Consider the following 26,220-nt stretch of genomic DNA (forward strand, 5'->3'; position numbering starts at 1 on the left):
GCTATTTATAACACTGTAAAACCACAGTGAACGTGTTAAATGCGCTGCCACGAGCGCGTGCCGCTTCAGCTTGGTATTATGGCTATAATAATTCATTGTGGCTCTTAGCCCTGCCTTTGTACTAGTAATACATTATGTGATCCTGTATCAGTTATTCTAGGCATACAAAAACCTTGTAGATGTGGTGGTACCTGTGATGATTAAACCATAATTTGTAACTGTAGCTGTGTAATAGGTGTGGGAACGTTTTACAGTCACATCTACCTGCTGTTTTTACAGCCCTCCTCTAAACAATTTACATAGAAACGAAGAACAAATGAGACCAGAGTCCTCAGCCAGCAAAACTGAGCAAAGAGAAGTATGTCAGTGCTAATTACCTCCAGCACCCTGCTGGGGCTGCCTTCAGCAGCTCTGCAGGCTGTGATACAGTGGGTTCAGTAGTATTCCTGTTTAATTTGCTCAGAGATGCTGGGGAACTAATCTTCCAGCAGAAATCCAGTGCTAGCTAAATTATTTTCCCCCAAAACTTGTCCTGTTAGCTATAGTACTTGGGTCTTTCTGTCTTTGTACTCTTCTTGTTTTGCCCTGGATTCTCTGTGCCATGTAACCATATCTCTTTATAGCAAGGCTTAGAAATCTGGGGGAAGGAAGAGGTTCTGAATACAGAAAGAGACTTCAGAAACTTGGCCTGCTTTATTTTTATTTTATCGGTATGGAGGTTTGTTTCTATCCATTCTTTATGTTTTCTTTATATCCAACAATGTACATTACTATTAAATTCTGATTATTTTGAGTATTACTGCTTTCCTTGTAGCAGCACTAACCTCCTCTGCACTCACTCAAGCCCATGGATATCCTTGCTCTAGGCCTTCTTGTAAGAATCTCAACCTGAAACTTGGCGTTCTTTGCTTGAATTGCCTTTTGACAAGCCAGAAAGCAATTCTGTCTGAGCTGTGCTGAGGAGGGAGAGCAACAGCATGACCTTGCTCTTGCTTCTTTCAAATCATAACTTCCAGGAACACTCCTGAGATCAGTCCAGCCTTATCTGTATTTCACATTTCATTGTCTGAGTTCTTTGTAAGTCACAGAAACCTAATTTTTTGTTCAGGATCACTCAGGATGATGGTATCTAGTAAGAGAAATTGAGATTTTCAGCACTGAAGCTCTTGGCTATATGCCCAGACCAGGCTGGAGTGACTGAAGGATGGCTCTTTGTTTGATGGACTTAAGACATTAATTTTTTTGGTCATGACCAGTCTCCCAGGTTTCAACTATGAAGTGACTGTGTGTATAACTGGTACCCCTGGTGTCATTCCCAACAGAGAGGCCCTGGAAGCACTGAACTGTTCAGCAGGGTGATCTCTTGCACTCAACACAGTTCTGCTGGCAATGCCATGCAGGAGAGTTTGCTCACCTCCTGCTGTGTATGTCCTGCAAATAACCAGCTGCAAACTTTGTTAATGAGCACCGTAACACCATTTAACGGGGGCAACAGGGACTGTCACAAACCCTGATGTGGGCTCCCTGATCACAGTGTGAATAGCATCTGTTCCCCTCTGAATCAGAGCTGGTAGAAGTCTGACCTTGTCTGCACAAGACTGAAGAAAGCGGTCGGCTGGGAAAGAAGCACAGAGCTGCTCCCCACACTCATTTACTCCTCCTGCAGAAGAGGTACTGGCTCTACCTCTCTTATCAAATGGCAGCTGAAACCAGGTAATCCTCCTGCAGGACTGTGAGACCAGCACAACTTAATTCCTTCTGCATGTGAGCCACACCTTGGCTTGCAGTGGAAATGTGTAATGCAGCAGGACTGCTTCTATCAGAGAGGGCAACACTGCTCCGAACCCCCGGGAGGCACAGTGCCCCAAGTAATAAGGTTGTCAGGTATGTGTTAGTATGAATCCTGGCAACTTGCTGTCCTCCTTTCTCACAACTTGCATGCCTGGCTATAGCTTCTAGTTACTGTATTGTATCACAATTCTCTCTTCTCACCCTTTTTTCAAGACCTCTCCCACCAAAACTTGTCCCAATATGAGATGTCTTCTTCATTTAGGGAAGGTTTTTTATTGCTGCTATTTCCTAGTGCAGAAGAACCACAGATACCAGTAACTTATTACACTGAGCAAAGCTGAACAAGTTAGCTTGCTTGGGAGGTTGCTTTCTACAGTGAGAATACTATTTTCCCAAGAATGGCACTGATTTGCCTTTTGACTTCCTCAGTGACTATTTCCACACCATAGCTTCAGGCTATACTTTCACCTCTGCAGCGGGCCAGGGGCACTAGCACTGATTTATTGTCCTAAGCTTCCAAGGATTTTATCAGAATTCTGTGACACTAGCTGTCCAACGTAGAGAAAGGAAAGATCTTTATCCTTGTATTGAGTATCAGCTGGTGAAGGCAGATCTCATAAATAAGTATTAAGCTTTCTTGCAATCACTCTGTCCCCTGGACTCCCTGAGACTCATGAGAACCGTGCAAATTTTGACTCATTATTCATTAAAGTATACAGACTCACCCGATTGTCAGTCACCCTCCTGTTACTGCCTAGACTTGTCACAGTGAGGCCTAGTCATGAGACACATGACAGCATCTGCAGAAGTGACATCTCATGTCAGATTTTGTGTCCATGTCATGGAAGAAAGGTTTAAGCTGTTTACAAGCATCTGAGACAATCAGTGTAGTGCTGGGATCTGAAGTCCTCTTTGTCTGGAGGGCATGCTGGGCATTTCTCCCAAATGGCACAGAGAGCAGTGTAAGATGGTGAGAGAACCTTTCCACTGAGGCCACTGCTAGAGCTCTTGCCTGTTGTCATATTCAGCTGTGGGACAGTGTGGATGCTTCCAGACAAGCAGAAGATGGACACAAGGTCCTGAGGTGCCTCTCTGACCAGTCTGTTTTTTAGAGTTGGAGTTCAGGAGGCAATGTGTTCATCCTTCTGTTCAGCAATTAAGCAAGTCATGTTGTTCTCCAGTTTCAAACGCTTTGATTTATCCCATTCCTGTGATGTAGTCCTTTGTAGTACTGCATGTCCTAGGTAAACTGGGGGTAGTCAGCAGTAGCCCTCCCTTGTTCATGTGCCCTGCTGGATGGCTCCTCTGTAGTGTCACTTCTTCAGAGAGTTCCCTAGGAAAAGAGGCACTGAGGTTGCTGAATTTAGGCAAAGCAATCTTGGCAGCAAATCTGCTGTTGGTCACAGAGGCTTGTGAACAGTTGGAGCCTTATATCTGCCTCAGTATTTGTTCAGTTGATCTCTGCTGAGCCTCCACATTCCCTGCATCTGGTTCAATACCTTCAGTGTCAAATCTTGGGTTGGAGTTGCCATGAGAAGATTGATTTTCTGAACCTAGCTCCTCTGCCTGGAATCAGGGAGGACCAGTCTCACCAGCAGCTGCAAGAAGTGCATCTGAAGTGCCTGGCTGGCCCTGGCTGTGACCCACTAATTGTGACAGAGATGGTCCTCATCTCCACATGTGAAATCTTCTGGGCAGCTTCCTGCATCCCTGTCTTTGCCAAGCTCTGCCAGGTTGGTTTGATTTATCCTGTTGAAGTTATCTAATCTCCTGCTGCGGGGCTGGGAAGGTTCAGGAGTGCTGGTGTGTGCCTGCCCTGTTTCTGAGCACATGTGAACACATTTATGAATGCTCTTTTGTAATTACTGAATATATTCATGGAAGAAAGAAACAATTGGTTCTGACAGCTATTTTTTAAAGATATTTATAAGAAAAAGTTAACATTTTTAAAGTTTCTTGTTTTGTAGGTCTGCAAAGAGTAACAGTATGTAAGTACCTAAGATGTTTTTAAAACCAAAAAATAGGCAGATCACTCCAATTCCCACAGAAATTTAACAAGTGCAGCTTGTAGGATTTATTAGCTGATTTAAGAAGAACCTAACAGTAAATACATTACAACTTTGTAAGATTAAGTATTGTTGGTACCATGCAGGGATTGAAGAACAGAGACAATTACAATAAACTCCCTCTTCCCTAATCCTGTATCTGCACCCAATTATAATTATGCAAGAAATTAGCAATATTTCAAGAACAACGCTGATGTTAACTCCCTCTTTTCAAAAGTATTTTGTGTTGCTGTGTAGATTACAAAATTGCTATTATGCAACCAGAAAGACGAGATCCTTTAAGGCTGTTTTGCCATCAGAGCTCAGGAGCACCTCGCCCCACTCACAGGGCTGTGGAGTGGGACTGCCGGAGCCGAGCCGGCGGACGCGGGCAGAGGACTGCCGGAGTATTTGCCTTTGTTAACCCTTGTGACCTAACGATTGCCCTTTTGAAAGTGGATTAAAAACCCCGTAATTCAGAAAGCCTTGAGGATAGTATATATTTCTGTCTTTCTTTTTTAATATTAGACCAATGCAATTTGAGAGAGAAAACATTACTCACGACCAGGTACCTAGAGTGCGTTTCATACATTTTATTGTGCTACTTTCCAGACAGAGTTCTCACAATTGAAAAGAAACTGTGAGCGTGGTCTGCGCACTCTCCCGCTCGGTGTTCCCGGGCGCTTCAGCTAGGGATCGGCATGTCCCAGAGTGGGTAAAATGAGCGTCCCGAACCGCTCCCCGCCACTCCCGGGGATTGCGGACGCCGCCGTTCCGACAGCAGCAGCCGCCGCCCGCCGCGCGGGGCGCTGGCCGAGCCCGCCCGGGGCGGCTGCGGGCCGGCGGCTGCTGGGGGAGCGGCGCCCCGCCAGTCCCCGGGGCGGAGGGTTGCGGTGCGAGCCCCGCTGCCGGGCAGCACGCTACGCTTCCAGCCGGGAGAAGCTTCCAGCCGGCGCTGCTTTTCTTTCCCTTGGCAGAAAGTTGTGCGGCCGCCCGCCCCCGGCTGCCCGGGGCGAGGCGGCGCCGGGGCGGGAGCGGGGGGGTGTGCGAGCGGCGGGCCGGGTCCGGGCCCGGGGCGGGGCAGGGCGGCAGGGCCCGGCCCCGCTGATGTCAGCCGGGACGGGGGAGGAGAGGAGGGGGAGCGGGAGCGGCCGCCCGTGTTCCGGGTCAGGCGCGGGAATGCGCGGCGGCGGCCGGCAGCGCTGCGCTCGGCGCCCCGCGATGTCTCTGCGGAGAGGGCAGCGGCCCGCCGAGAGGCACTAGGGGGACGCCCCCGGTTCCGCCCCGCTCCGGCTCCCGCCCATTGTTCTCCCGGGGCCGCCGCGCTCGCCCGGGGCTGCTTCCCGCCGGTGGCGGCGGCGCGCTGGATGCGGCTTGCGGCCGCTGGCTCGCCGGGACCCGCGCTGCGCGGCGGCGGAGCGGGCAGCAGCTCCCGCGGCCGGCGGCGAGGAGGGGGCGGCGGTGAGCGGCGGCGCCCGCCCCGCGGCCCCCGGCGGCGGGGCGATGTTCCACTGCATCCCCCTGTGGCGGTGCAACCGCCATGTGGAGTCCATCGACAAGCGGCACTGCTCGCTGGCCGCCGTGCCTGAGGAGATCTACCGCTACAGCCGCAGCCTGGAGGAGCTCCTGCTGGACGCCAACCAGCTCCGCGAGCTGCCCAAGGTGAGCGGGAGTGGGAGCGGGGACCCAGGTGAGCTGCCCCGGCAGGTGCCCGCCGAGCTCCCGGTCCAGCGCCCGCCCCGAGGCGGCGGTGAGGGGCTCCTGGGGCCGTGGGTCTGTGGTAGCAGCCCTCGGAGTTAAAGGAAGAGCCGGAGTTTCAGGGTAGCGTTTCCCCGGAGTTTGATGGGAAATGAGCTTTCATGAGCAAAACCTGGAGGTCCGCGCCTTGCAGCAGGACAGGTCCTGTTGGAGGGCAGGGGGGTTGGTGCCGGAGTCGCAGGACATGAGTGAATATTGTGATTAACATGCACGTCATCGGAATTACGAGACCTTGGAGGATATTCAGCCCTCCCCTTTTTTCCCCTTTCGGTAGATACTATCTGCTCCGTACATGGGAAAACCAAAACCCTCCAGCAGATAACCGCGTTCCCGTTTCTGCTTTCTACTCCTGGAAACTTCGTTGTGCAAAACACGAGAGACGAATAAGCCTTTTCTGTGTCTCGGTCTAAGTCCCGCGCAGTTGTCAGTGTTTTGCTTCTCACTTGAAGCTTGTACTCAGAGTTTTATGCATACTGTATTTTTGGTGTTATTGTCAAAGAGGAATTCACGTTAAATTCAACATGATTTTGAGACCTTGAAGTGGTACCTACCAGTGTCCCTCTCCGGGTGGCACTTGCAGATTTTGCCGGAGGGACTCCATGAGAGTGGTTCCAGCGAGGCACTGCGGCTCCACAGATGCGGAGGGAATGGGAGGATGCTCCACTTCTGACTTGAGGACCCCCGAGCTTTTTCCCCCTTGTTTGTTCCTTAAACTTTGGACAACTCAGAAACCTTTGTGAGTTGTGGTTGGTAGAGTTTGACACGGGAAGTGTTACCTGGAACCTACGTCTTAAAGCTATGTGGACTCTTACTAACTTGGAATCTAAGAAACTGAGCTCACTAGCCAGAAAATTTTTCAAAAGCACCTTTGTTTGTACCTGAATCAAAGTTGCTCTGTTCATATCCAGACTTAGACAGCCTTACTTTTTCCTTTTTGAAATTCGGTGCACTCACATACACTCTCTTTTTTCAACTCTATATAGTAAGAGTAATCATGGTGGCTAGGTTTTCCTTCAGACACTAGTAAAAATAGTCAGTTGGACTGATGTGTTAAATTTGGCTTTTTCTTTTGAAAAACCTAGGCACAAGTTTGCATCTTGTTGTGACTGAACTCTTTATCCTTCTGAAGTAGAGCAAAACTGGTTTGCATAGCCTGTGTGTGGGTGCTATTTTTACTTCCAGCAGTTTTTGCTGGCTTTGTGCACAGACCAAACTCAGGAGTCCCTTTGTACAAGATCTTTCTTATTAGTGTTGGCTTTCAGGCTGGTACACATCATGTTACAGGGACATTTAATGTGTGTGTGACTAAAATCCCATTGACACCCATGGCTCTTGGATTTTAAAAAAAAGTAATAAATTCACCACTGACTGGTTGCTGTGTACAAATGTAAAGGATGATGTCTGTTCATGGTGTTACATGGTACTAGTTTCTGTAAATAGAGTGCAGCTATTTACTGTTTCTCTTCTATTCCTTGAACCATAAGATATGAAATAGCCTTTTTTTGCCCTGTGAGGCTTAAATAGACCACTTTTTTCCCATTAGTTGCATGTGACTATGCATTACATCCCATACCTGTAAGAAATAGCTGAGGGGGTTAAAAAACTCCAAAAATCAGCCCAGGCTCCTTCGCATTGTGGTGGAATCAAACAGAAGTTGAAGTTAGAAAGAAGGTTTTTTTTTTTTGGTTGTTTTTTTGGTGGTTTTTTTTTTTTTTTAATGTGCATGGATCATGTTACAGGAGTGCCTGAATATACTGTAGGAATATGTTTGTGGGTTTTTGGCTGGACTAGGAGGAATCTGAAGAAATACAACCACAGAAACATACTTGTATCTGTCCTAAGTACTTTGTGCCTTGTCAGCAATGCAGGGAGGCATTTTTATTGGGGCTTCCTGCACAAACCTATGAACTTTCCTTGTCAGTTCCTTATTAATGATTTCTGATAAATGGAATAACAGCACCATCACCTCATGTAAGTGTTGACTCTGCAGAATTCTGAGGTACAAAAATAGAGCTGCAGTCCTGAATGTGAAACTAATGTATTGAGGGTAAAACTGATGGGAAGAGCCCTGTTCAACTTTTCTACCAGCAGATAGTTCTGAAAGTTCTCCTCTTGGAATCTGGTTGAGGAGAATCATGGAAGATCTCTCAGTGGAAGGTATCTACAGCATACATTACTCATTGCTGTTATATTTAAAGGGTAGTGTCAATGCAAAGTACAGATTCAGAATTGGTAATCAGTGCAAAAAGCTGGGGTAGACCATACCTCTGGTAGAGAAAACATGGGGGAAATCATCAGTGTGTAATTAACAAACTGTTGGGTCAGCATAGATAAAAGTGGTTGTTACGTCCTTAATTTAGTGTAATTCATTATATTAGTTTGACCTTACCTCCATTAAGTTTCTTCTCTACATACATAAAGGCAGTAATACAAAATCAAGCTAGATTTTGGCTGAGTTGAGGCCTAAACAAGTCAGGAGAATTATGTAACTCTCAGTGGCTGGTTAGTTAGGTGTTTTTCAGTGCTTGATGAAGTCCTGAAGTTCACAGTGATCTGTGCCAATTCCTGGTGAATCACCTGTGGGCTGTGCTGATACCATAATATAATCCTTCAACACTGATAAGATGTTTGTGCTGCTGAGATGGTTGTGATGCCCCTTAGGAAATTGCTGCTGTAAAGCCTCACCTTGGCAGAGTGAAGAAGAATCTCCCTGTAAACTCTGTCACTTGCAGCAGAAGTTGCCATGGATGGAGGAGGAGACCCCAACTCTGCTGCTGCTCAGCTCTTCATTGTGCACACAGGTAGTTCAGACTCACTTCCCCAGTTTGGGCAGCTGTGGTCTGAAAGGTCTTCTACAGCAGGCAGGAGGTCTTGTAAAGCTTCTCTGAAATCAAGTAGATACTGGTGAGTTACCAACTTTGCCATGGCTACAAGACTGACAGTGATGATGGCTTTATTTCTAGACATCCACTTTACATCCACTTGTATTTTGGTTTTCATCCCTTCAAATGTAAAGCTTTCTGAGGGAGATAAATATCAGCAAGTGCATGATGAAATATGTGGATCTGCTGCATTTCTCTCAAGCTGATGAGGCAATTTGTGTTGGATGCACATGCTTCCCTCCTCCCCCCCACTTCTCTCTGCTCCCATTTCTATCAAGTAGCTATAAAAGGTGTCCTTGGTTGGTTTGATCCAATACCATTAAAAGAATATACTCTAATACATCCTAAAATCTCCATTTTGAGATACAGAAGTAGTCTTAGGCTTTGTTTAATTTGTAGGCTTTCCTAGCATACTTAAAACCTCTCTTATTCTAGAATAAGCTAGTAGAACATGGCGTGTGTTAGGGTGTTAATGAAAAAACCCAACAGAAGAAATACACATAAGAATCCTATCAAAATATGGAAGACAACTTAGAGAATTGCTGTAGCATCTTGAAGGAAAATGACTAGCAGGACTCAGCACTATTGCTGAATTGTGTGTTATGAGAGTCATGTGAAATATCCTCAGGAGAAACAAGGAATACACTTGAATCATGTTGAGGGAGTTACTTTGCTAGTTTTATTTCTGTTCTGTAAGCTGACCAAAATGCATGGTAGAATTCTTCACTTTTTTCTAAGGGGAGAGGGTAGGAAGGGTTTATCTGGAAAATACCTGAAAAAAAATGTCTGAGGAGCAGAGAAAGGTGCCCTTGTTATTTCTACTCTTCCCCATGTTTGCTTCCTTGGGCATTAATATATGGACCAGAAAAAGAACTGTTTCTCTGACCCCCTTTTTCCTACAAATGCTTTTTTTTATCAAGTTGTATCTGTCAGCATTTTAAGAATGCAAGGTAATAATTTTTGTTTGTAGAATAACTTAAAGGTTTTTTATATAATTTTGTTGCTGCACATTTGGTTTCCATGTCAGGAAGTGAATCTTTGTCAAGGTTTCCTTAGCTGCTCTGCTGGATCCCGTGATCCCTTCTTTGCTCCATTCCCCAGTTACATGATGCAGAACTTGTTCTTATATTGACAGTGACCTTTTTCTGTCTTTACCACTGGTGTCTCAGACTTCTCACCCTGAATGTTCATACTTTCCCACCCTCCCCCATCCTTCATGTTCCAGGATCTTTCTTATTTCTTCCAACCCAAAGAGCTCTGTCTACCGTCTGTTGCTGATGCTTTGCTTCCTCTCCCATCCCTTCTTTGCTGGGTTCTTGACTGCCCTTGCAAACATCTCTTTCCTTTGTACTCTGCTCTTTCCCCTTCCTGCCTGCTGCCTCCCAGGTTCCCTCCTCTGCTCTTACCCTTCTTGCAGGATAAGCCAGCCTGGTGGGATGTGCTGGAGGAGCAAGCTGTATACTATTAAGCTGCTGGTGGTTTTCCACAATAATGAAGTCTCTCTGAAGCCTTTCTCAGCAGATGTGGCTGTTTTCCCACAGAACAGCAATTTCTAGCTGTCAGCATGCTTCTCGCCACTTCTGTTTTACAAGACAAATTAAAGAGCTGCACCCTTTGGTCTGAAAAGGATGGGCTATGTATAGAGTCGGTGGTAAAGTGTACCTCACAACTTGCTTAAATAATTCCTTCTCCTGTGTTGGATCCCATGTGCCTTCTGTTGATTATTTTGTGTATCTGATTTTATTGGAGAAAAAAAAAGTGGTTGCCAGTGTGCATAGAGCGATTTAAAAATGTGGTTTGTGTGGTTTTCTTTTCTAAACCCATAGCATTTTTGTTTTCCTTGGGAGTGAAAACTTGATGAATTTTTCAACTCAGGCTGTAATGTGCAGTATATCATTTGCTGCACGTCAAAAACTATTCTTCACTGAAGAGTAGGCTTTCTGGCAAATTGCTGTGATAGAAGAAAATAACACATTCTGCATGATGCGTTTCAATAGCTTTTCTAATGAAAAGCATCAGATAAAAGTAAAATGCTTTCAATTCTATAGATCAGTCTGTAGTTGATGAAATGGTGTTTTCTATTCCAGTACATTAGAATTTAAGGGCAAATACATCCTGTCAACTTAATTTCTCTGTGATTCAAATTTGCAGTACAAAACTGAATCCCTGCATATTTCTTTCTCCAGTGATAGAAAAAAAAATCTTAGGAACCCTTGAATGCAGTATTATATTTTGGCCTTTGTATTAAATCACAGCGTTCTTTGCATTGGTGGGTGGTGGAAATAGCTTATAACACTTGTTTTGCTGCTGTTTTGTCTTGCTGCTGCTCAGTTCTTTAACTCAAAGAATAAAGACCACTTTCCCATGATACTTCTAGCAGATGTTGTTTATGGAAAAACTCCAGTGGCAGAAAAAATTTCAAAATTTTTTCTATGCACTTAGTTTAGCCTAAGAGTCTGAGGAAGTTTTTTTTTTCCTTTGGGGAATGATTTTTATGTAGTGTTTGTAAACCTAATGTAGTGCAGCACCGAATCATTTTGCATCTCTGAGCTTACAAATTATATCTGTCATCTGTGATTTTTCTTCTTGGTGTTAGATACTAAAGCTTCTCTGTAGAGTTACTAGATAGATGTGAGACCCTTTTCCCAAGAGACCTGTTTAAACCCTGGCCTCTTCCTGTGCCCCAGTTTCTTTGTTAGGGATGCTGCTGGTCTGCTCTGCTTGACATTCAGCACTGTCGGTATCTCTATTATGTGTGCTGTTGAAATCCAGGGTGCTGTTATCTTACTAAAATCATGAGAAAGCTCCTTAAGAAACAGTCCCACTGTTCCTCCCATACCATACCTTTGTCTCAGGAACAAACCTGTTCTGAACTGAGTTTCACTGTTCTACCATTGTTTCTATCATTATGCAACCATAAGCCTGAAAGACACTTGTTTGGTCAGTGGCCAGTAATCTGTGGGAAGACACAATTATTGTACTGTACCTCTCTTTAAATTTGTGTTTATAGCTGCTTAAGTTGTACATATATAGGAACTTTATTTCCTTTTATTGAATGCACAGATCTCCCTGAGTTCGGAGACATGTGGTGGGATGTCTCATGTGGCTGGAGTGCTGCAGTGAATAAACACAGGCTCTTTAAGGACAGGCCAGGAAAGCAAGGATGGGGAGTTGCCCTTTGGATGAGAGAGTAGCAGGGATTTGTGAAGTTTTTCTTCTGGATGGATGATGGGCCAGCTGAGAGCAGGTTGGGATTAGTGTATGACATTGTTTTGGGTGTCTGCTGATCAGGATGAAGTAGTAGATGATGCCTTCTTCACATACCTGGAAGAAGTCTCATGTTTGCAGGCTCAGCCCCTCACGTGGGTCTTGAATGACGTGACAGCTGGAAGGGGGACACATCAGGACATAAGCAATCCAGGAGTTTTCTGAAGTGCTTTGATGGCTTCCTAACACAGCTGCTCAAGGATTTACTGGACAGAGGTGATCTGTTGGACCTCATACTTAAAAAGAAAAGGCAGGTTGAGATGTGAAGATCAGGGTTGTAGTAGCTGTACTGACCTTGGTCACCTTGGCTATAGTGACCATGAGATGGTGGAGTTCTGGGTTCTGAGAGGAAGGAACAGAACAATAAGCAGCATCTTGAGAAAACAAACTTTGGTATGTTTAGGATTCTCCTTGGAAGAGGTTGGTAAAAATGATGTTTATGCTACCGTTCAGCAGGACAGGGAGAGGCTGGAGAAATGGGCAGAGAGGAATCTCATGAAGTTCAGTCAAGAGAAATACACCTGCACCTGGAGAGAAATAACCCAGTTCTCCAGTACAGGCTGAGGGCCGACCATCTGGAAAACAGTTTTCCAGTAAAAGGCCATGGGTGACCTGGTGGGCAAGTTGTCTGTCAGCCAGCAATGCTCCTTCATGACAAAGAGAGCCGACAATATCCTGGGCTGTGCAACACAAAGCATTGCCAGCAGGTGATCCTTGTCCTCTGGCTAGCATTGGGGAAACAGACCTGGAGTGCTTTGTCTAGTGCTGGGTATCCCAAATGAAGAGACTGGACATACACTGTAGAGACCACAAAGACTATTAAGGGCTTGGAGCATCTCTCAGGAGAGAAGGCTAAAGGAGCCAGAAGAGTTAAGCCTTGAGAAGAAAAAGGCTCATGGTTGTATATAAATACATGTTAATCAGCATGAAACCTTGCTTGGGGTGCCCCGTGACCTTACAAGAGGCAGTGGGCAAGGGCTGAAACACAAGGAACTGTCTGAAATATGAAAATACTGTCTGAAATATGAAAATACTTTTTACTGTGAGGATGGTCAAACACTGGCATGGGTTGTCCAGAGAGGTTGTGCAGTCTCTGTTCATGAAGATGCTGTAAACCTGACTGAACATGGTCCAAAGTGACCTTCTCTAGGTGGTCCATGCTTTGAGCAGGGGGTGCACGAGGTGATTTCTAGAGCCCCTTCCAACCTCACCTGTTTTATGATTCTGTAGAGGGCATATCAAGGGTTTTGCCCATCTTTAACTTGGGTGGTTTTAATGATACAGATTGAATTGTTGTGGTTTTCAAGGTTTATTCACCCTCAAATGTTTAATTGTTTTACTTTCTACATTGATAATGTCATGGTGTTTTTGCACATCTTGCTGTAAATCCTTAAAGAAATACCGCTGTATGATTTGAACAACCATGTATTTACAGTTAGTGTCAGAGAGAGAACTGTGCCACTGGGTGAAGCTGAAGCAGACTGTGCACACACAGTAAAAGTAGTTTTATTGAAAGTTTGAGATTTTTTTCAGTATGACAAATGCTCTTTAAAATACTTGCTAAGAGCACTGGTATCTTGAGACTATGTTACCTTTTGTAACCAGTTGTCATTATTGTCAATTAGTACTATCATGCAGTATATGCTTGAATTATTAAAATCCATAATCGTTTGTAGAGAAGCAACGTTGGATCCTTATATTAACATACCTCTAAACATAGAGCTCTGTGTTGAAGGCTACAAAGAAGTTTATTGCCAGTTAAGTATGTCTAGGTTTTCTCCTCCTACTTTCCAGATTTCTCTGTTGTATTCCTTCACACTTGAAGAAATACTTTACCTTTTGACATCAAATGAAAGACCACAGTCTGATGGGAGGAAAGTCATTGTCTTCCCTGTTAGTGTCCCTACAATTGTTCAGAAGATTTTTGAAGTGTGCTTGGTTTGAAATATTTTCTGATGGCAGTTTTTTGTAGTAACAACTCAGCTCTGCTGATTTTTGTCCTGAGTTGAAAGTAATTAAGTACTTTCAATACGTTTCAATACCTTTAACTTTTTTTTGAAAGGTGTGTAGTGTTGTAGTAAACTGGTAACATTCCCTTCTCTTCGTGATGTACATAGATGAGACAAGGTTTGTGGGCAGAGATGATACATCTGTACCTCTAAAATAAGTTTTATGATTATACATAGAGTTATTTTTCTAATTATATTTGTTGGTCAAAAATAAAGACATTACCTCCTGCCAACAGTCTTGTATACTGGAAAAATGCATGCTAGAAATTCATTAGAGAGATTAATGTGGGCTTTAGTTGTTTTTTTTTTTTCCTCCAAATGGCAAATGCATTTAACTGCAATGAATCTATTTCATTGTTGTAGATGTTTTCTGGCCTCTCTTAAAGGCAGAGGTAGTCCCTCTCACCACTGTGCTCTAATAAACACCTCTAGCATGGAGTGCTCTTTTACCTTTGTTGCTTCTGCTTAATTGATATAAAAGAAAGTAAATCCTTGTCTGCCAGGAGCAGTGGGAGACAACCTGGTCAGTGCATTGCTTGGTAGGGCAGCATTTTGATTCAGTGCTGCAGGTATTGGTTTTTGAGAGTGGACAGTCCCCTATTTGTCTTCTTTTAAAGGGAATGGTAACAACTGAGAGTAGGACCTGCAATTGGCCCATCCTTGTCAGTGGTTCAGAAAATGGCAGATGCTTGAAAATGGGGTGTCAGAAGTGTAGCAGGTCGATGCTGAATATCAGCTTCAGTGAGGCATTGGTATCATTTTTGCTCTGTCTTCTGTAGGCCTTCCCCCACAGCCTGGCTTACCTTTCTCTTGGGCTTTCAAGTACCCATTGGAGGGAGAGGCAGCAGTTGCAGCATCTGCTTCTGTTTAGGATATGTGCCCATGAACTGTGCTATTTCATTAATATTTTTTTCTTGTTGTGAGATCTAGTAACTTTATTAATGTTTTGTATGACTCTGCTTTAATGTCCACCTCCGTGATGTTTTCACTAATATTCATGATCACAAAGTTGGTAGTAGAATGTTGCAAGACCAAAGGATAGCTTGAATATATTCTGCATACATGGTTGGGTGTGTGAAACAATCTTTCATCATGCCAAGTATATATAACAGTTCTGGCTTTGCTCATGGCACATGTGAAGACAGAATTAGAGACCTCAGCTGCATGGAGTGGTTGTCCATTTGCCAGCCTGCCACAGAACAGGCAGGCAGAGGTCTGTGTGCTGCTGTCCATCACCAGCTGCTGCTGCATCTCCTCCTCATGGCTCCAGAGGAAGTCCATCAGCTGCTGCATTGATGCAGTCATCAATTGCATGATGACCCTGCTGTGCTGCACTGTGAGTTCATCCCTGCCCTCAGAAATTGTTTCTATATCTAAGGGAGTAATTTTATTTGAAAATTAAAGGGTGTTGTGCCCAAAGGATCACATGGGATCCGTGTTTGTGAAACCCTGTTGCCTTTGCCAGCTGTCCTTGCTCACAGGTGAAAGGAGACAGAGTGACTTGAGGAGTCCTGATGTTGCTAGCAGGCTTTGTGGGAGATGCCAAACTGAGAATGACCATGCTAGGCTTTACTGGAGTCTCTTTTCACACTTCATGAATCCAGAGTAGGATTCAGCTTCCTCAGCATTTTATTGTGCAGCTAGTTTGGATGTGCTTCTACAGGAAAGGTGTCTGTTTTCTGTGCTCTTGCTGGTTTTCCTCTGCGCCTCCCCCCCGTGCTACTGGCAGAAGTCTCTGGGTTGGATTTTAAGACAATGATGTACAGGATTGTATCCTAGAAAGAGTTTTTTGCTCACAGGTTAGTTGTGGATTTTGACTGAGGGTGATGTCTTGAGGCTGGAGTGGAGTGCAGGGTGCATTACAGCTTGCTGAGAGCTCCTGACTGGGATGTCCACTGGCTGACTGGAATAGAAGTGATATTTGAAATCCCACCAGCTGGTGAGTGTTGGGCACTGAGTGTCCTATCTCCTTGGAATCCTTAGCACTGAGTGACCCCTATTGATAGTCTGTCAAAGGCCTTTCTGTTGATGCCTTGGACAGAAGTGGAGTGGAGAAGAATGAGGAAAAGCTCACCCTTCCCTCTTTGCCTTTGCCCTTCAGGCAGATTGGGAATGTGTGTGTATGCTTGTGCCAGAGCCTGGTTATTAAACCCATTCTGAGGAAGTTGAATGCTTGGAATCACTGGTGCTGCTTCACTATGGGATTTAATCCTTGTTTTCCTCATGGTGTCCTGAGCACCAAGCAGTGTGTTCACCTAAAGTGGGTTGGGCTTCTGTTGAATTGCACTAAATAGCATGATATTCTTACAGGCTTCCTCTGCTGCCACTGAAGCCAAGCAACAGTGCAGACAAAACAGTAACTCCTAGGGGCTAAAAGCAAGGGGCTAGGGACCTCATTGGGGAGCAGCTATGTTGCAAGGTTATTTCATGGATTTGATTGATGCCTTATCTCTTGTTCACTGCTTTGCTTACCAAAATTACCTCTTCTACTTGTGTTTGCCTGAAGAAAGACCTCAGGAAAAGATCTTTCTGAAGCACTGTGAAAAGTGTGGGGAAGGATTGGCTGTAATTTCCCTTATCCGAGGACCGAAGGAGCACACATAGCTGGTGATTGGAAGTAAACAAATGAAATGGTGTCCCCACTGATTTTTGTTTACAATGCAGGAGAAGAAAATGGAGCCTGAAGTAAGATTTAAAACAAGAATGCATTTAGAAGTTAAACTGTGTTTAAATTGCCATGTACCACTTCTTAATTCTAAAGCACAGATAGCCTTTAGTTGGTCATTTGTAGGTTTGGGAAATGGGTGAAATAAATACAGACATACTTACGAAACCGAACCTAATAACATACTCTGTCTTAGAGTTTACTTAATTCATTTTAATATAATTCATTTTAATATAATAATGTAGTTGCCTGAAGAAGCCTTAAAAGCTGAGGCAGCATGTGTATGTGGAAAATCCATATTGGCATCTGAGGGAGATCTGACATAAGAGCAAATGCTTACAAATTCTTAATCTTGTCAGCAACAGCTCAAGTGCTTGCAAAAAAAAAAAAAATCCTGAAGCAAAAAACCACCAAACCCTCATCTTATCTGGTGTGTGTGTAACCATGAAGCAAGTTAATTTGCAATTTTCTTTCTTCTTTACATCTCATTCTAATTTCTGCTGCTTATGCTAGCCCATTGTGAGAATTAGGCGGTGGATTCTGCCTAAAGAGAATTTTTAATTCTCTTTGCTGCTAGTTGTGGTCACAATAGGTAGTAGTAGCCTTTTTATGGAAATGTTGAGCTTAACACAGTAAACATTTAGTTATGCTACCTGTGCCAGGTGGGTTTGGAGTGTGACATGTCTCTAGACTGCAAAGGCTCTAGCAGCTCAGATGATGCCGAAATGTTGCTCTGCCCCTTAAACAGCATTAGCTGCAAATACATCTTTGTTCCCTCCTATACGTTTTACTTCAACTGTTTATTGTTTTCATGTATGTCCATTTATGGTTTTTTTTATTCCCATCAGCTAAGATGCTGAATTTTCAGGGAAAATTCTCAGGCATGAGTATTTTTTGTTTCAGCAGACCCATTGAAAGAAATGCAGAGATATGTTGTCTTGGCCACTTGCATGGAAGAAAATATCCTACTAGTTTGGCTTAATTCTCTTAACTTTTTTTTTTCTAGAATTGAGTACCAGTTGTAGTGTATTCTTAAAAAAAAGGTATAAAAAATGAGGGCTGTGGGATCACACTGTCTGTTTATACTTTTCAGTGAGTCATGCACTTATCTGTTACTTTTTTTTCTTCTGTTGGCTGACATCGACCCAATTTTGTCAGAATGAAGTTTTTTTTAAATATGTGTCTGGGTGAGAGAGTCTTGGTTAGTTTTCCAGTGAGAGAAGGGATCTGTTCAAGATGTATATTCTTAGAAAATCCATATAATAGAAACCTCTATAAATTCTTTGATAGCAGGAAAAGCTTCAGTTGAGGGTCAGGAACTGGTACTAAATAGCAAGTTGTAGGCTCCTTCAGTGCTTATGCTCGTGGCATTATTTTTCTCATTGAGGCACTATTAATTAGGCTGGCTAAACTAAGCAGCATTAGAAGTGTTGCCAAGATACTCATAGAGGCATTGGGTCTGCAATCAAAACCAGCTATTAGAGCATGCTGGGTGGATATGCTGCTCTGGCCAACAGTCCCATTGCACTTTGGATCATGTTAGAGCTTATCAAATAGAGGCAGAACTGTGTTAGAAACATCAAATTAGGAACACGTTTCTTGTTGGCATGTATTTTAAAAATCTCAGATGTTTATACACATACGTCTATATACACGTATATATATGTTTATGTTTGTTGAACTCTATTGAGTAAGCTTTTCATTCTCTTTGTTCTCTGGTTTCCCTTCATTCCCTTTGTGGCCTTTTTGAAAGGTAAAACATATATGGCTAAAAGGAATTGCTTGCCTCTCCAGCAGTGCTTCAGAGCACTAATGATGTGTCTTAGAGAAAGGAAGAACACTTAATGAAATGGGAGTAGGATGCACTAAACATGCAAGAGTGATTGAGTCCTGTACTTTAAAGGAAAAAAAACAAACCGGAAGTTCAAAGAAATGCCATTCGTGTAACTGCAGTTTGATTTTATCTAGGAAATGGTGTAATTCATTAAAAATTGTTATGCAGATGGAAAATAAACCTTCCAGTTAATTTTTCTTTTAAGTAGTAGTCAGCTGAAGGAAAAGGAATATCTTTAAATATTGTGTAATATTGCTTGTTGCACACGTGCTCTGCACATTTAATAAATACGAACTGCATTGACACGTGGTACTGTGGGTGCCCTCAAACCTTCCTGTGGATATCCAGCTCTTTGGATGACTGCTCTGTCTTTTAACCATGTTCCTGCTGTCTTTGCTCACTTGCCATTGAATATCTGTCAGGGACAACTGTTGCACAGATAAATATTGATGTTCTCCTACAAATCTTATAACTTTCATACAGTTTAGCAGCTAGACACTGCTTTGGCAAGTATTTACTTTGGAGTGTTAGGACAGATTGGGATCTCCTCTGCAGAGTGTACTCCTGCTATGTTTTCACAAAAGTGTCTTTAAGTGCTTTTCTAAGCTTCTGATGGATTCTTGGTTTAGGCATATTAATAAATATTTAGAGAAAGGGCTACATTTGTTTTAAGGTAAGAATGGTAATGATATGAAAATGCAGTTATGGATCTTTTGTAGACAATGAAGGATTAAAAAGCAAAAAGCATTTGTGACTATTTTAATTGGAACATAAGTTTTTAGGGAGCTAGAAATATGGAATTACAGAGAATTTTACCTTCCTTTTAAAATTTCAACTGTGTTATAAAACACTTAATATGGGGGAGGGTGGAGGAGTGCCATTCTGACTCAAAAATGCCTTTGAAATTCCACATTCAAATCTGTTGCATCTTTTACTGTCGAGTGTTTATAAACTTTTTAAAGCTCTATCCTTCTTATCCCCTAAAAGGAACCATGTTTTTGAGGGAAAACACATTTGTTTCAGATGTGGTTTATTTTTCTGTGACACAGTGTGTACTGAAAGATTGATGCAGAAGTGCAAAACTTGCACTTAACCTGATTTATGATCTTGACCACTCAAAATAAGATTGAAAACCTGTATTGTAATCCAGATTGATGAAACTGCTTTTGCCTTGTGTCCTAGTAAGATGCCTTACTGTTCCTTTTTATGTCAATCTAAGTAATATCTGAATGACATTTAGAGCACATACTCCATCACTTAAATAAAAGAAAAACCCTCAAGAAGAGTTGCTAATTTCCTAGAAGGGATTGTAGGTGATGAAATGTAAGTGGGTATCCCAAATTTACACTATCTTCGTTACCCCAAGGTTGGCAAAACCATGGGGGTCCAGGCATGTACACATGCTGTGAGGGTGAGATGCACATGTTTTGACTGCTGGGTCAAACTCCCTGTGCACTCCAGGGGCACAAAACTCACTCAAAATTGGAGGAGTCTCTTCAGTTTTGATCAAGGTGACTTGTGTGTGAAGTCATTTCATTCTGCACAAATCCTCACCCCATGAAAGGCCTGCCTGGAAGAAAGGAAAGTTTCCGTAGGAGCTCCACAACCTTCTTAGCAATGCCTACATCTCGATATGTTTTAAATGATCCTTTTTCCGTCACCAGCTGCTCCCAGTGCCTGGGGTTGACCTGACTTTCAGCTTGGCCTGTTTGATGGTTATTTTGTCTTGTGTGCTGCCAGACCCCCTGAGCCCATAGCTGGGGTCAGGGAATGATAGCACGCTGCACTGTGTGCCGTGTTCTCACATGGACAGGGCTGGGCTGGGTTTTTCCTCAAGCAAAGGAGACCTGAAATGCTGCCCAAGTTTCATTAGTCCTTCTGAAAGTGGGCCATAGAACAGAGGGTGTTTGAGGCTGGAAGGAAAGCCTGCCTGGGGGAGGCTGGTTCTGTAACCTAGTTGGTTTTGGTGTTCACTGCTGAAGAAGACCTTGTCAGCCCCTCTTCATCACTTTTCTGGATCTTGTTCTTTAGAAGTCTCCCTCTGCATTAACTTCCTAATGAGCCCTGGTGTGTAATTAGGATGCTTTTAATTACTCTGCTAGGTAGCCTTGCCCCATTAATGACTTTAAGCTGGCACTCTGGATTTTGCTGGTGTCTATCTGCAATGATCTTTAACAGCAAGCTTTATGGATTATTTTTTTTTTTTAACATGCATTTTCATTTTAGATAAAATACAGGTTATAGTTCGTCTGCATGCGAAAATGAAAACAAAATGTTTGTTCTGGTACAGATGTGAAGGAGATCTACATAACTAATGCCATGCAATAGCTTTAATTAGCTCACATTTTGAAAGTGATTCTAGTTACTCCTCATCATTTATCATGCCTATATGTGAGTTATGGGAATATTTTCTGAAATGCAATTTTTTCTTTCTTTCAGCCTTTCTTCCAGCTTGTGAAGTTACGGAAACTTGGACTTAGTGATAATGAAATCCAACGGCTCCCTCCAGAAATAGCAAATTTCATGCAGCTGGTGGAACTTGATTTGTCTCGAAATGGTAAGCTCCAAGGTTAATTTGTTTGATTCTATACTGTCCTATGACATGGTCTAGAAAACTGTGTTAGTAGGGTTTTTCTGTCTCAGAAATTGTTATCTATGTCCTACAGAACACTTTCTTGTCTAATTCGTGGATTTACCTCTAGTTCTAGAGGGAAGGAGGGAAAGAGGAGAAGGGAGTTTGTGGTATAAATACAGTAATAAAATAGTGCTTGGCTGTAGTTCTGTGTTTCTGAGAGCCTGTTTTATTTTTCAATTTAAAAAATGCTTCATGTGGTAGTTTCATATGTGTATCTGTCACAATGTTGACTTCATTTCTCAAGCTCTCTGAAATGCCTGGCATTTAGAGATGGAAAAAAACAGAAAAAAGAAAAAAGAAGACGTTGAAAAAAAAATAAAGCTGCTTTCTGTCCTAAAAAAAGGACTGCCTGTGGGTTAGAAGTCCAGTTCTTTATCTCTGCTTTGGTCTTTACCTGGGATTAGCAAGAGGCAGAGTGCTGGTATTTCTAGTTGTACTTTTGGAAGAAGAATCAGTCTGTTTGTCATCTGCAAAGATAAATTCAGAAAAGAATGCTAGGAGATACTACCTTTTAAAATGTGTTGTTGGAAACAACATGGGTTGCAGTGCTTGCTGTGTATATTGTCCTGCATTGTGATGGAGTGAAAACATCTTTTTTTTTTCTGTGGCCTGGTGAACTTACTAGTTCTACAAGAAGTTCAGGGGCTGGTGGGTCACCTTTAAGCAGTCTTTTGACCCAGTGATCTGAAACCAGTGAATCTGTGTTAGCAAATTAGAGCAACTGTCAGCTATTTTTGCTTCCTTACATGCGGTGGATGTGCTCAAAATGCTCTCTCAGCTGTGATGGAAGGGGTGGGAGCGATCAAGGTTGTGTAACCTTGTAAATAAATGAGGGTTGTAATTGAATATTCAAGAAAATAAACAGTGTAATGGGGAGCCTTTTTTCCTTGATGGTTTAACTTCACATTGACTCTTTGTGACTGAAGAATATTGTTGGTACTTCACCTTTCTATGGCATATTTCCTTTATTTGTTTTGGTGCTTTAAATTCTATCTCTATCTGATAATATAATTGATGAAGCGTGATGAGTCTCCAGGCAATTGCTGAAAAAATTTCTGTGAACCATATAATTTTATGCACATTTGGAAAACCTTTTAAGAGAAGAAAACTGGAAAAAAACCCAGAGACGGAAGAGAGAGATTAGTTAAAACATTTTAGAAATATATGAACATTAGTTGATGTGGTATTTGGCTACTGAGTTTGGCTGAGTTGGGTGCTGTCAGTGACAGACCTCATACAAAAAGAAACCCTCTGTTGGCTTAGTAATTCTCTTTGCAAATGAATAACTGTTTGGAAAAGAGCTGGTGGATCAGAGCCATGTGAACTCTTGTCAGCCTGGCTTGGAAGTTGGCTGGAGAACTGAGCTGTAACAAGAGCAGATGGTGTGAATGTTTATGGCTGGGTAGATGCGTGTGTCATTAGAAGTTACTGCACAGGGAAGTATTTTTTCCAGTAATGGGTTGAACTAATGCAGGTGGCAGGGAGCAGTTCCTTTCCTATATCCAAGGTTCAGTGTTAATTACCCATTTTATTGCATTGCTTTCTTTTCTCTGTGGTTCATTGCAGAAGGTGACTGATACCATTTCCCTCTGCTTAATTATGTCACAGTTACTGCATGACTTGACTCTTCAAATTAAAAATGCACCGTGCAATGTGGTGCCGGGGGGCCGTGGTGGAAAATAACTAGTCTTACTTTCCACTGTTTGGCCATTTTTATGATTGTCTCATGGTCTCCAAATCAAAAGGCATGACACACCATCTGGGATGCTGCAGGGGGAATTCTCACAAAAGGTTTTTGAGCTTTACAGTACTTTAATTTATTAGCTTTGTATTTTGAATCCTCCTCCCAGTATGTCTCATTCTAAACCTGCCACAGGTTTGTCCTGTTCAGCTGTTTGCACTCCAAAAGGTTTTCTTTTTCTGACTGCCCAAAATTACTTAGGGAAAAAAATAGGAACTCTTCATATTCCTTTCAGGCAGAGGAAAAACAGCTCTGCTTTTCAAAATGCAGTATGCTGCATGAATAGGAGAGTGTGATGGTGACATCTGAGCTTGGGAAATAAGAGATCATTGTTCTGTGTTTTTTGTTGTTCTAGTTGTCTGGTTTGGTGCACTAATTGCCTTCAGTTCTGCCCATTCTGTTTCCTTAAGAGCTTAAAAATGCAGATATAAATTCATTTAATGTTCTCTGTATGGGAATAGCTTTTTCTATTTTAACCTCTCATCACAGAAGGAGAAAAGGGTTTTGAATAAACTGAGTACTTCCATTTCTGCCAAAATAAAATGATAACATGTTTTCCTTTCTCCTACTTTATAATCCTTTCGCCAACATATGAACATATGGCTTCCCATTTGAAGCCACGTGAGATGATGGGTGTGTCATAGGGATGGACTTGGGTGCCCTTCCAAGCTGTGGTGGCCAGTTGTGCTTGGAGCAGCTGTGAGGTGCTGAATCTAGAGGAGGGATCAGTCTCTGCTGATCTCTGCAGGTAGCTCTGTGTATGTGTGCCATACAGCATTATGTGCCATGTAGGTAGCATTGCTTTGTAGACACTTGGGAAGGGTCCATAGGGAAACTCTGACATGTGTCTCTCTTAAATTCTCAGGTGTTCTAAAATGCCCAAGACATGTTAGTATATATGTTAAAAATGTGCTACAATAATAAATTCTTTAAGCAGTTTCTTGGTTAATAAGTGAATCTAGAACTACAAACATCCTTCAAAGGGATAAAACTAAAAAGTCCTGAGCAGATGTAAATTTGATGGTCCCTGTGTATGTGAGAGAAGTCTGGGGAAGGTAAGGATAGCCTCAGTGGTGCATAAGGAAAAGGATTTGGGAAGGCTAGCAGCCATATATTCTTAAACTTTTCCTGGAGTATTTGCATGTTGATGCTATTTCTCATGTCCTGGAAGGCCCATGTGTTCATGCAGATTTTCCTAGGAAGCATCCCTACTGTGCTTTTCTAGTCTGGCTGAGGCTGTTATTTGTGCTAAGGTTGAAAGGATGAATCAAGGACTGGAATATAAGAGGGCAGAGAAGCTGTGCTAAGAAAACAGCATAATGATGGTGAACACTTTGAAGGTTATTTGGCAATCCAGTTTATCTCTGCTTCTTGGTATCAAGTTGTTCAAAAAGCTCATGTGCTCATTCTAAGGCTAAAGAAAACAGACTCAGTAGGATTTCAACAGTACATGCCTGAGCTTTTGACTTGCTGGCAAAGCATGTCTGAAACTCAAGAGTGTTCCCTGAGGAATCTTCTGAGATAGAAACTCGCCTGCTGTGTGTCTGAAGCTACTGCTGGTTCCCTCACACTCCCTGGGGTTGATTAAATCTTTTCCTGGATTCTTATACCACAGGTCAATTCTGTGAAGACACTGGGTCACTGAAGCGTTCTTGCTTGATGACCCTAAAGTTTGGGTAGGGCTCAGGTGCTTTGCATGGAGCTCCAGTGCAAGTCTTTGCTCTGCATGAGGGAGGGGAGGATTCTGCTCTAAGCACAGTCACAAGTGCCTGTGTGCTATTTTGCTCCCCACAGAACTCAGACATTTCTCTCAGGTAAGTCCTGAAAGACCCTGTGATTTATAAAGTGCAGTCTCCAAAGACAGAAACATGGGCTCGAATGTCTGCAGTTCTTTCCTGGTGCCTCGACGGGATCTTCATTTAGCTTTCCTTTCTTCGAAAGGCATGCCCTGTGTTTCAGATCCCTGGGAGCTGTAACCCGTGCTGCTTATCCCCCAGAGATTTCCTTCAGTGACTCCATCTCCCCCTTTTCTTCTTGCACAACCCCTGGAGGCCAGATTCTTAAAGCTTGGGCCCCTGCTATCCCGGGTTCATTAAAATGTTAATGGCTTTTCTTGTTCTGTAGCTTCTTCTAGACAGGAGGGGCAATGCCTAAAGTTTCTGCAGTTAATTTAATGCATGCTGATATTCAGGATTATGTATACTATGCATGTATGCTGTGTTCTTGCAGAGGTGGTGTAATCCTTTTTAGTATCCCTCTTCTCCAAGAAGAGGGGTATTGTTTGCCTTTGACAAATAATAAATCCTCCAAGCTCCACTCATGTGTTTTTGTCATGATACTGCATGTTCCTTAAAATGCCCTGAAGGTGTTAATTTAACTGTTGTATTCTTACTTGAAAGAAATTTCTATCCTGCACATGCTTTCTCTTAACAGGTGTGCTGTGGAACTCAGGTCTTTTGTTCTTGATGTCGTACACCTTTCATCAGCAGCCATTGACAGATTGTCAGCAGCTAGTTTCATTCAGCTCTTTTAGCATAAAAAGAAAATCACTGTGAGCTAGGATAGTAGGAATTAGGCACTGGAGTGGCTTTCCTATCCTTCCCAGCTTCAGGAGTGCCATTTGAACCGTCCTGCTGTCCACCCCTTTCTCTGGGCAGGCTGACCCTGTTTCTTTTGTAGGAGAGGAGCTTCTTGTGCTGCTGTGTCTACCTGTGAGTTGCTGTCTATTTGTGATCAAAGCCTGGCAGGCTTTTCTGCTGCTCCTCTTGCTTCCATTGAATGTGTATACCAAGGACTTGGTCATGCTAGCCCATAGCATTGGTAGTTGCTCTGTGCTGGCAGTTTTGCACTGGCTGTCTGTAGTGACTTCCCAGCTGGCAGCAGATAAGGGGACTCAGATGGTGTGGTCTTCTGTGGAACTGGTCTGTACCCTTGCAGTTTGGTGTTATGTCCAAGCCCCAAGACTCAAAACCATGGAAAAGATGCAAGTGTGAGTGCAGTGGGAGAATGAAATTGTTTTTTATCTGATTGGTAGATAGGTTATTCCTGTTCTGTTTGCTGATTCAGCTCTTGGTGGAGCTGAGATCCATTACTTTGTGAATTGAGAAGTGATGGGTTTTGCTGTGGCACCTACTGAGGAAATCTGTGTGTGGGGACATCTCGTTAAGCTATATTTGGCTCTGCATGATGCTTGATACCAAACTCTCAACATGGTTCTTTACTATGATAACCAATAAGAATAATACTGTTTGTTTAATGTGTACAGTTCATATTTTATACCTACCACAGAGATGAATTCTGGCTACATGATATATTAGTTGCTACCCATTTTTGTAGTTTCTGATTAAACTGAACTTACAACTGTATTGATAGTGTGCTTGTTCTGGACAAAAGTCTTGCAACATGAGGATATTCTCATTTCAAAATCCTCTCTCCTCACAGCTGCCATATGCTGTCATGACAATAATTATAGATTTAACCAAAGATAAATCTGCTAGTTTAGGATTACCATAACAGTAGAGATGGTTCCTCACAAGCATGTCAATAATCACTACATTGTGTGAGGAAAGACTACATTGCTCCTATGCAAGGTC

General features: G+C 42.9%; 1 protein-coding gene across 1 annotated transcript in view; it reads left to right on the forward strand.

Annotated features, from left to right (window-relative positions):
* The first annotated feature begins 5,013 nt into the window (after positions 1 to 5,013).
* Positions 5,014 to 26,220, forward strand: part of LRRC1 (leucine rich repeat containing 1) — a 69,403-nt gene continuing 48,196 nt past the window's right edge. The window contains exons 1-2 of the mRNA XM_036380884.2: positions 5,014 to 5,498; positions 20,691 to 20,808. Of these exons, the coding sequence (XP_036236777.1) occupies positions 5,340 to 5,498; positions 20,691 to 20,808 (277 nt within the window). The 5' untranslated portion in view covers positions 5,014 to 5,339. The remainder of the gene's footprint in view (positions 5,499 to 20,690; positions 20,809 to 26,220) is intronic.

The sequence above is a fragment of the Molothrus ater genome, chromosome 3, assembly GCF_012460135.2.
Source record: "Molothrus ater isolate BHLD 08-10-18 breed brown headed cowbird chromosome 3, BPBGC_Mater_1.1, whole genome shotgun sequence".
Taxonomy (NCBI): domain Eukaryota; kingdom Metazoa; phylum Chordata; class Aves; order Passeriformes; family Icteridae; genus Molothrus; species Molothrus ater.